This window comes from Seriola lalandi, unplaced genomic scaffold (genome assembly GCF_002814215.2).
Source record: "Seriola lalandi dorsalis isolate HSWRI2012SDOR001 ecotype SW California unplaced genomic scaffold, Sedor1 jcf7180002054308, whole genome shotgun sequence".
NCBI lineage: Eukaryota > Metazoa > Chordata > Actinopteri > Carangiformes > Carangidae > Seriola > Seriola lalandi.
In genome coordinates, this window is record NW_019524861.1 from 196,230 (window position 1) to 207,320 (window position 11,091).

An 11,091-nucleotide genomic window follows, 5' to 3' on the forward strand; every position below is an offset into this window, starting at 1 on the left:
GAGGTGTTGTGAGAGGGAGTGTGCGATTTGAGGATGTTTTTCTATGTAAGAGCAGATGAGGCTGAAAAAACCTTAGTGTGTGCTGCAGCATCTTACCTATGCGTGTGTGTGTGTACTGTTCAATATCAGAGTTCAATGAAATATGCATGAAGTATGTTTGAACGCCCCCACCCCTCACCCCCACCCCCTCCAGGCCATTGCAAGGTCCTTCACATGAACGCGCACACACGAACGCGCACACACACACACACACACACACAGACATAATGTGGCACTCTGGCCTTACACTGATGAATGTCTGTCCTTCAGAGAGCACAACGGCCACAGAAGAGTGATACAGTGTGAATGAGGACAGACGACGAGAGCAAGACAGAGAAGGAAGAAAGGGAAAGAAAGAGAGAAAGAGGACGAGAGCCTGAGAGATGGAGAGGGAGAGAGGGAGAGAGAAAAGGCGATATACTATATGTTACAAAAAAACAAAAAACAAAAAGGTTTTGAGGGCAGAGGTGGAAGCAAAAGGAGTGATGCAAGGGAGTGGAGAGGGTAAAGGAGCTAGAGTGAGAAAAAGGCAGTGCCTGTCCAGCGTTCTTCTCAAACAAGACTGGGTATATGGCTGGATGGGTTACAGGGGTTAATATATAATGTATGAGGAAAATATAATATGTGAACAGCATCAATTAAAAATGTCAGACTGCATTCAGGCTATTGTGGAAATACCTGTTGCGATTATCATTTTACCAAAAATTTACAACTTTTAGTTTAAATAAATGTTTGTTCAGCCAACTTCAGTGCAATATATTAGCACATCATCACGCGTAATATCCCACTGAGAAATAATGCTAATGTGTGATCAGGTGCAGGTCTTAAAATTGTGGAAAATAATTTGCTCGTGTGGGTGGCAGGTGGAATATTTATGCATACATGCAGATTCAGATGACATCTGAGCCGAGCTGCACATCACTTATGTGCACATCTTGCAGAACAAACAGCAGCCAATTATGTTAGAGTCTAACATGTAATCCGTGGTGTTTACTGCACACAAGAGACTTTTATTCGCTGACTTTATCTTTTAAGTCAGTGCCGGAAAACAACCCCAACCACGGAGACAAGTGCTGCAATAAGGACAAACTCAGAGAAATATGAAATGGCAAAGAAGGAGGTGATGGGACAAACAAATTGTTAACAACATTACACTGGTGGCTACGGCACTGCAGGTATGTGTGTTGACACATGGAGGAATACGTATTTGGAGCTTTTATGTAAAAGTTGCAATACTGCAGTATAAAAATAATTCATGTAAAAGTCATGCATTCAAAATGTAGAAAAGTACTTAAGTATTATTAGGAACGTTTACTGAAAGTATCAAAAGTCAAAGTACTTGATGCAATAAAATTCATTAATGTGTAAGTAGCATATGATTGTTGTAGCTGGTTGAGATGGAAATCATTTTAACTATGATATACGCTGTTGAGAAGTTTCATCTATAAGAGTGTGTCATATGTTTTGCTTGTAAAATCTTATTCCGCAAAGTAAGCTGTCAGATAAATGTAGTGTAGATAAAAGTTTTTCCCTTTGGAAATGAATGTAGGAGTAGCAATATAAATTAGCACAAAATGAAAATACAGTAAATTAGTACAGTAAATTTACTTTCCGCCACAGGTGCTGATCAAGCAACCACTGCATTATAGGGGTTGCATGGGAGGGAGATATAAATACATTTCTGAATTCTTCTCATTGTCTCAATATTGCAAATTTATGTTTTAAATAAAAGTGATGTTGAAAAAAGAAAGTAAGAGGGAAGAGATGGGGGGGGCTCTTTGTCATCTTGGTTTTTAAGTCACGCTAACTTTCTAATTAGCAAGACATTTGCTGCTGTGCTAATGAACAACAAACTCTTTCAAGCAGAACAAACAACCTAAAAACAAGGCACACACACATATACACTCACAGAGTCTCACCAGGACACCAGCCCATCTGTTTGCTAAGGGAATGTTGCTTTCCTGTAGCACTTCTTAAAAAGAGAAGGGGAAAAAAATGCATCCCACACACACACATACACACACACACACTAGTCAGTATGCAGACATGACATCATATCTTTCTGTGCTGGGTTTCTGTAAAAAGCGTGGGCAGGCTTGTGCAGATAGCTGGTGTGTCTCAGTGTGATTACTACACTGTGAGAGCCAAAACAGACTCTATCCATCCATGAGAAAGCAGCAGAGCAGACTGTCCATGTGTGTATGTTTGTGCCTTGTCTGTCACTTAAGAACTTGAAGCGGTCTAAAGGCATTTTTTTCGCATCTCTGCATTCATCTCCTTGTCACTGCCTCCCCCCCCAACTTTTTGATTCTTTCTCCCTCCTTCTCCTCTCACTGTTTATCTGCTGCTCATACAGTTTTTTTTTCCTCTGGCTTTTGTTTGGCTGCCATGCCCTGTGAGCACTGTTTAATTCTCCCCGCGCTCCCTCGGGAGAGGGAATCGGTGAGGAGAGGGGTGGGGGGTGAGACGGGGGAGGACAAGGGCAGAGGCACTTCATTAATCAATCAACCAGCTTTGAAAATTTACCTAATTAATGGCTAATTACAGATCTGGGCACTGTGCCAGCTGGCATCCCATCCACCTCCACCAATAGACCCCCGCGGTCCCCCAGATGACACTAGAGGTAAACACCCCTCCCTCATCCCCTCCTTTGCTCTCTTCTTTATTACTCTATCCATCCATGCATCCACTCCTTTTTGGTTCTCAGCAGAAACAACAGATCACAGCTGATCACTCACACAAGGCAACAGATAACGCAAAGATGTCTACATCTTTCGCCACCTGCCTCATTCTCATATCGCACCATATGGTTGTCTGTTTGATTTTCTTTATGCAGTCTTACCGTTGAAATGTTGGTGGTCATCACAGGGTCCTTGTGGCTCTCTGAAGGCACCGACTCACCCTGATGATGGCTGGTATGGTTCTTGTCTTGCCCCTGCCAGCTCCCTCTGCGGGACATGCTTGCACGCCAGGCACGCTGGATCCTGGGAACATAAGGGGATAAGATGGGCATATCAGTCACAACAGCATCTCATAACAAAAGTTACCAACAAGGCCGAATTCAGCATGTATGAAGCTTAATTGCACTAATTTGCACTGGGCACTCTTTTTACACGTGTATTCCTAGTGTTGCGGTTTGCATGGTATTCAAGGAGCTAATCCAACTGTTTGGTTTGGGGCACGCAAAATAACTTTTGGCAGGTTCCATATCATGACACCCCTCTGGCCTAGCTCCATTAGCTCTCCTAGCACTAAGTCTGCAGATAGCTCTGTTATCATCACCACTCGCTCTGTCAACACTGTCACCACATGCTGCTCTACCTGTGAGCCTGTCAGTCGGCGGCGGTTTGCTCTTCTTGCCCCCGGCTCTTCTCTCGTTCGACCAACATCCAGATGCTTTCCTCCTCTTCATTTGCTGCCAGTGGACGGTTAATGATACTGCAGCTAACGTTAGCGCTGACACTGGCATGTTAAAGTTATTTTTGAATAAATTGCTTAAAACATTTTGCCGCATTAGCCTTTCAGTTTTATCCCTTTTTCTCTGATCTTTTCTGCTCCACCTTTTCTTTTTTGGGACTTTTTTCTATTTCATTTGCATTTTTTTATTTGTTATTTTAGCTTTTTTCTTTCCATTTTCTTTTAATAATTTCCCTACTGACCCCTGACATTACATGGATGGACACATCAACTTGAAGGGTTAGGGGAGGTGACATATTATTGGGGAATGACTGTCCTGCAGTTGCCTTGCAGTATACAGTAGATGGCCTATTTGGGACCATAAAACCGCCTTTCAGATGGGCTGTTCCACCATCAAGCGGCTTAATTTCTTACATACCTTAGTTAAAATAATTCAAAATGATGGCCATAACATAAACACTATACAGCTGTTGAATTATCATCATGAGTATTCTATTCTGATAAAACAATGAAAATATCAATAGATGGGAGTTTACTTGCCTTTTCTACATGGCCATTCTCAAAAACATTTTCCCAGTATTTTTAGTCAGCTTTGACATTTTTTCTCTTTAAATCTTGCTCACACATTTTCTCGACCTCTCCCCACCTATCTCATCCCCGTTCTAAACCTCCACGGACCGCTTTCTCTGTCTCTCTCATTCCACCCTCTTTCATCCCTGTAGTCACCCCAAAGCCAAGGTCCAGGGTGGAGTGTAGGATCAATTACCCGATGGAGAAACACATTCACCTCCAGCGGAGCAGAGAGACAGCTGAACCAAATGGAACAAATTGAATTAAGCCATAACTCCTAGCTCCAAAACCAATACCCCCGCCCCCCGCCCCCCCCTTCCTTCTGCCATCCTTATTTTCTCCACTTCTGTGCTCGCTTTGCTCCTTCTATCTCTCCAATCCCTCGCTCTCTAAGCTTCCTGTTCCTCCGTATTTTCTGTGGGTTCATCCTGGATTTTGTCTTTCCATCACACCTTTACACACCCCAATCATGTTACGTCCGCACAGAAACATTGGCTTTCTCTTCTCTATCCTCCACTTTCAAGGAAGTGAAAGCCTGAGGCGAGAGCTGTCCTTCCCTCTTACACCTTGAAAACCGTGGGTCCATGTTTAAGTAAAATGTTGTTAGATGGCAGTCTGAGAGGGTTCATGCACTCAAAAGTGCACTTTGACCCTGACTCTGAAACCTGATCAGAGGTAAGATTGAATTAAAGCCACATGTGTATTGATCTTTCCTACACAACAAATATAATGCACTTTTAAGGTCATAGGTAACATGGGTGACATTCAGTTTAATACTCAAAGCTAAAAATGAACTTTTTTTTTTGAAAAAGAAAAAAAAAAAAAACAATCATAGATACACAAATAAGCCGCAGGTGATGCTCACACAATAGCCTTGATCTCCAGATGCTGTTGTCGCTCACGGCGATGAGGGCTATTATCATCCTCCTCCTCACTCTTACAAGGATGGCTTCTACGACAATAACAAGAAAGGACAGATTAATAGAAATATGCAACAACAAAAACAGTGCACACTGTCTGCAACTCATCCTGTATGTTACACATTCACAAATGTAAAACTTCAGATAATATTGGAAGTTACAGCAAAATAAGCACTTGGAGTTTCTGTGCAACAGTCAGGACTTCACACTATAAAATAAAGCATTGATATGGCAAAGGAAAGGTCTAGAATAGGGGCTTTACATTACAGTAAAGCAGCTTCCCATTGCAGATTGAGTGCTGTGCACAAAATACAATTTTTTTATGGAACAGCAGGGACACTGTGTAGTGGCTTACCTCTCCACCTTGGGAACTGCTTGCCCTCCACTGTGGTTGCAGTAACGATGATACCTCTTCACTTCCTCCTGTGTAGTAAATAGCACCGATACGTCAGCAAGGCTTTTAACTCCGCGCAAAGGATATGATACAGGAGGATCTGTGCTCCGATAAGATACAATAATAAATCTGCAGCATTTTGTGTATGTGTATCTGCTTCTCCACCCACGCATACTGTCTGTCTGGCTGCATAACAGAGGAAAACTGTTCATTTTATCATTTGTTTCTGTTATCTGTTTATTAACCTCGAGAGTGGCAGCATGTCTGGGTCTGTTAACATAGGCATAAATAATCATAAACACAGAGAGGCAGGGAAAAAAACAACTGGTATGCAATTGCTGATGCATAACAGCATGTGTGTGCTCTGCAGGTGCCAAACAGCCAGACACCGGCTGCATGCCAGGGGGTGAAGCCCATCTCATGCAGCTCAGGGGCCACTGCCATGAAGCTCAATGGGACTAGGCAGATGGATGTGCTCCCAGAGCAGCAAAGCAGCTCCATCTCTAGTGCACACCCATCTCTCTGTTAGCCAGCAGGGTACGAGCTGTAAGTATTTGTCCATGTTTGTGTCTATGTGCTTGGGGCTGCATCAAGGGGTGTAAGGATGCATTCAGCTCACAGATCAGTGTCATGCAGAAGTTAATGACTATATGCAACGAGAGAGGCGAAACTCGTGCTGATGAACCGACAACCTGACCCTGTAATTCCTATTTTTTATGTTTTTCCAAGTGGTTTTATGGCACACAACTTCACTGTTGTTTCTCTGGTCTCACCACTCTCGTCATCCTCACTTCCAGCTGCAGCAAACAGCTGTTTTAAAAGGAAAAAGCTATGATGAAACCACTGTACACTAGGTTCAGAAAGATTTAGCAAACAGCTGGTGAACATAGCAGAGCATTTGGCAGCTAAAGAGCCACACATTTCCTTCAAGAGTTGGACAAGACCAAATCAGAGCTAAATAAAGAGTGAATATTTGATTTATATTCGTCAGGTGGACAGACACACCGCCGCAAATACATGCTAAAGATGCTTCATGCCCGCTGAATGTGTAAATAAGCCATGGTTTAAGCATTAAATGTACAAAAGAAATAAATAAATAAAATTTCACCATTCTCTCTAGATGAGTTGAGCTGTTGAAGTGACCATCCAGTTGATATCTCTGACAGTTCACAATATCAAGGAATGCCATATAATTGTCACCATGCATTGTGTCTCATCTGGTGTATGTGTGTGTTTGTGTGAAACAAGAACTTCATGAGCTTATGTAATGTATGTTTGGTCACAACTTCTGAAACTGTATTAGTCGAACAGTTCCCAATGTTCTTGCTGTTCCTCTCAGCGAAGCCAGTAGGGATTAAGTGCTCAGGATGCCGGGCAAAAGGCCAATAAGGGTTTAAAATATAACTGTATCAACAAGTGTTGTGCTGTAATAATTTCAGACTCCATCCTGACACTTGAGCTAAAATAAGAATCCATGAAAAATTATGAAATATATGTGTTATTAAAAATAAATTTTTCAAGACGAAAGTTTTATATGCTGAAATATACATTCAGGGGGAGTGTAAAATGGGAGAAATGTCTAATTTAAAGCTGGAGCAATACATCTTCATGACATTATCATGATCAGTTGTCTAGTTACACTACATGATTGAGCATTTGGAGCATTAATACTGTGATTAAAACATTAATCATAAAAGTTTCATCATGGAAATGGAATTCCTTGGAGTTTTCAAAGACTGCAGCACTTGCTTGACACTCACCTTGTGTTGGTCATTTTTTACAGCTACTATCTTTTGCGTGTTTACAACCAACTGTAATGTCTTGGGCCTCTGGACTGGATACAATGTTCTAAAGTTATATGAGAGCAATAGAAATACCAAGGCAGCAATACAACTGCAGCTGATGACAGGAGAAACACATTACTTGTAAGCTATAGGTTATAGGACAATCTCTTAAATCAATAGCTGAATATATGATTGCATAAGATCAGGGATATTAACAAAACCCCCTTCTACTGGACATGTAAACAGATTAACCGCATTATTTTCAATATCAAAATGAGGGCAATCGATAAACTGAAAAGCCAGGGAAGGTGAGGGTAGACAGTAATAAGAATTATGTCACTGAAAAATGAGAGAAGAGAAGAAAAGAGCAAGGACGGGGCGAGAAAACAGCAGCACATAGCAGAAAGTCTGCTTCCCTTTAATTGATGAGTTATTAAAATCATAATTTCTCAGAGTCCTAGTTCTATCACAGAGATCGATGGCAGGCGAAGCTGAATGTCCACACTAAAACACGTGCACGCACGCACACACACACACACACACACACACACACAGACAACAGCTTATCCCCTCTGGTGTGTGAAAGATGGTCAGCTTTTTGTGGCTTTCAGATTAGTGTGGTCTCTCTCAGTGAGATAAACTCCCACACACACATATAAGAACACAAACACACACCTGAATGCACTGAGAGAGCAAATACACCTGCATGCACACATACTGACATACAAAATCACATGTACACGCACACACACACACAGTATGAATGCATTGTGGTGATGCACTGAAACATCTGCATCAGACTATTGGCTGTTTAGCTGCAGCTCAACTTACCGATCAGCCCGGGGAAATGTCCAATCAGGAGAAGGGCTGTACCAGTGGAGATGCTCGTTAATCGCTACATCGGAAATCAATTTACATGCGCAGTGCGTGCAAGGAGTAATATGGAAGTCAACATTTACTCTTTCGCCTGAGTCCCTGAGTGTAAAAAGAGCCCACTGAGAGATGTAGGTGTTACTGATGTGTTCGTGTGATTACATGATTTGAAATGCTATTTCCTCTTATGGCCATGGGGGGAAAACAAGTACTTTCTACTGAGGAAAATGGATTGAGGATGGCGTTTATGTTACTTTGCATGAACCTTTAAATCCTATTTGAGGAGAGATGGAGGTAACAAAAGCAAGAGAGAGAAAGGTAAAAGACGCTCCAGGTTGGAGGCATAAATTGACAAAGAATCAGAATGATAAACTTGCAATGACTGAAACTGCAGTGAGAGCGAGAGAGCAGTTTCATACTGATCAGATAAGAGTGTGTAGAGACCCATACATTCACACGGTCCCCAGGACTCTGCAGTTACACAGCAATGAATCCTGGGCTGGAGCAGGCGCTGTAAACTGACCTATAAGGCACAGAAAAAGGAACAGCGACACCAAGGAGGCTTTCATCACACACACATACAAATGTGAGGTTAATTTCTTATCTATAATTAAGTAGTTCATCAAACACAGACAGATCCATTTCTTTTAGAGCCTTACACAGGTTTTATAGGTATGACCAGAACAAACAGAAGACTCATTTAAAAGCAAACACAGCGGGCTGCTCTATTAATTGTTTACATGATCAATGAATATTTCAATTTATTCTAAAAAATCTAAAAGAATAGTCCTATAATGCTTGTTTTTTGTCTGACCAACAGCCCAAAAGTATTCATATGACAATGTATAGAAACAGAAAAAAGGAAGCAAATCTTGACATATGAGAAGCTGGAACAAGCACATGCTTGGCATTTCTGCTTTATGAATAATGACTGATTCATTATTGATTCATTTTCTGCTGATTTTGACTATCTGATTAATCACTTCAGCACTAATGCATACAGAATACAAACATGAGTCTGCAAACCTTCATGTGTGGAGCCCAAGGTACTGTAGAGAAGGATGTTGAACATTTAAAGAGATTGGAAAAAGCAGATCCGTGATGTATGATGAGGAGGGCGCAACGTTATTCTAAAATGGAAAAGAAGAAGAAGAAGACATCCCGGGAGGTGTGGAGGTGGATGAGGTTTGACAACTAGAGATGAAGGAGGTGTAAGAGTGAGAAAATGATCATAAAGTCTATTAAAATGCAAAATGGAGCAGTTGGTACTAGTCCCTATGCTACTATTAACCAGCAGAGAGCTGCTCTGGTTAACATATGGTGAGGAAAGGAGTGAGAGCATGTTCACACATTCACACACATATATCAGTGAGGGGGCTTCTTTCAGTGATCAAAGACTGGGCTCACTCATTTAGACCAAACCAGCCTTCTAAGACATGGTAATGGGTATGGATGGAAATGACTACAACACTGTCAGGGGAGTGTGCGCATGTGGGGCCTCTCATGAGTGCATCCACGCATGCATCATTGTGTACGTTTTGTAGGAGTTATGGTGCATTTTATTAAAAGAAAAAAAAAAAAAAGAAAAAAAAAAGGATTTTTATGTGGCACTGAACCAGAGCGCACACAAACACAGAGTATACAGCTAGGCTATATTTCTTCGTCATACGGCCGTGGCGGGCCGAGAGACAGCTCTCTGTCAGTGTGCAGCCTCATCTCGCTCCTCCGCAGGTTATTACGACTCAATCGCGGAGCGTTTGAGTGAGCTGGCGCAAACGGCACTCAGCACAGCTCTGTCCCACTGCGGGGGAGAGACGATAATGCACTTCTGAAATATGACACCCTTCCCTGGCACCACACTCCCACTATGTACATCCTTCTACATGAGAACGCTGTATCCAGGCTGTGTCTGACTCCCACAGTTTGTATTAGTGAACTGATTCTGCCCTTGTCCTATGATACTGAATTTCTGAATGACAACACGTGTATGTTGGACGTCTGCTCCTGCTGAGCACGAGCACAAGTTCATTCAGAAGGTTGCATCCTGGGACATTTTTCCCCCTGCATGTTCATTTGATTAGGAGCAAAAAGGGGCGCCATAAATTATAGCCTACTGATGACTGATTTCAAGATTCCAGCTGCAAGTGCTGTGTCAACAATGTCACCTGTCCTGTATATTTCATGCTTAACCCTATTGAATGTGACCCCCCCCCCCTTCCCATCCCTTTGGCATGCGGTTTAAATAAGCTCTGTGTGAAATGGTTAACAACATGGGCCCATGGCCGTAAAATTCCGCTGTCCCATTGATTACAGGGTAATAGCTGGATAGATTAATGTGTTTCTCGGGGGGTTCATGCCTCGGCAATGAATCTGAATCACTCACACAGACACAGCAAGTGGAGCAGCCTCCATATCCAATAACCTGCATTTCTATTCTCACTCATATTTCACACACCAATTACTGGTTGGTCCTTAAACAAGCTCCTTCGTGTCTTCTTCGCCGGTCTTTGCCTTATGAACCTCCTCTGATGAGACACAGCGTCTCACAGAGTTAAGCTTGATCAATTTGGAAATGTCATTTTTTGGAAAGTGATAAATTCAACTGTCAGGTGGTGCAGTGGAAACGGATTGGAACAAATCTGGAGGCAAAATGAGAAAGTTTAGGGGAACATGCAGTGATCAAGAGTGTGTCTGATTGTGTGATTATGTGTAAGGGGGGGGGGGGCTGCAGCATTATAATATATTGCAGAGTAAGTCAAAAGCTGTGATGGAACAGTGCTTTCAGAGCTCACGCGCGCAATATCCCCTGCCGACAATAATGCGCAACGCTACATCACTGGCATTAAATATTCAGCAGCTCAATACAACCAGGTGAACCTGTGCACCTACACTCACCGAGGAGAATATAAGGAAAAACACTGCATACTTCTGTTAAAGACAAGCAAATCTGATTTACATAATCAAATCAATTACAACAACCAACTGTCAGAGTTCATTTATTTTGCTCTCAACTTGAGGAGGAGGGCACACCTCCTCGGTTCAGCCATGCCTTCACTATTCCCTGCTGAAAATGAAGTCATTTGTAGGGGGGGGG

The 11,091-nt window shown here is 42.3% G+C and overlaps 1 protein-coding gene across 1 annotated transcript in view; it reads right to left on the reverse strand.

Moving 5' to 3' along the window:
• schip1 (schwannomin interacting protein 1) overlaps positions 1-11,091 on the reverse strand; it is a 201,782-nt gene that overhangs the window by 189,993 nt on the left and 698 nt on the right. Inside the window, exons 2-4 of the mRNA XM_023406426.2 lie at positions 5,302-5,369; positions 4,892-4,978; positions 2,882-3,023 (exon numbers count right to left, since the gene is read on the reverse strand). Of these exons, the coding sequence (XP_023262194.2) occupies positions 2,882-2,998 (117 nt within the window). The 5' untranslated portion in view covers positions 2,999-3,023; positions 4,892-4,978; positions 5,302-5,369. The remainder of the gene's footprint in view (positions 1-2,881; positions 3,024-4,891; positions 4,979-5,301; positions 5,370-11,091) is intronic.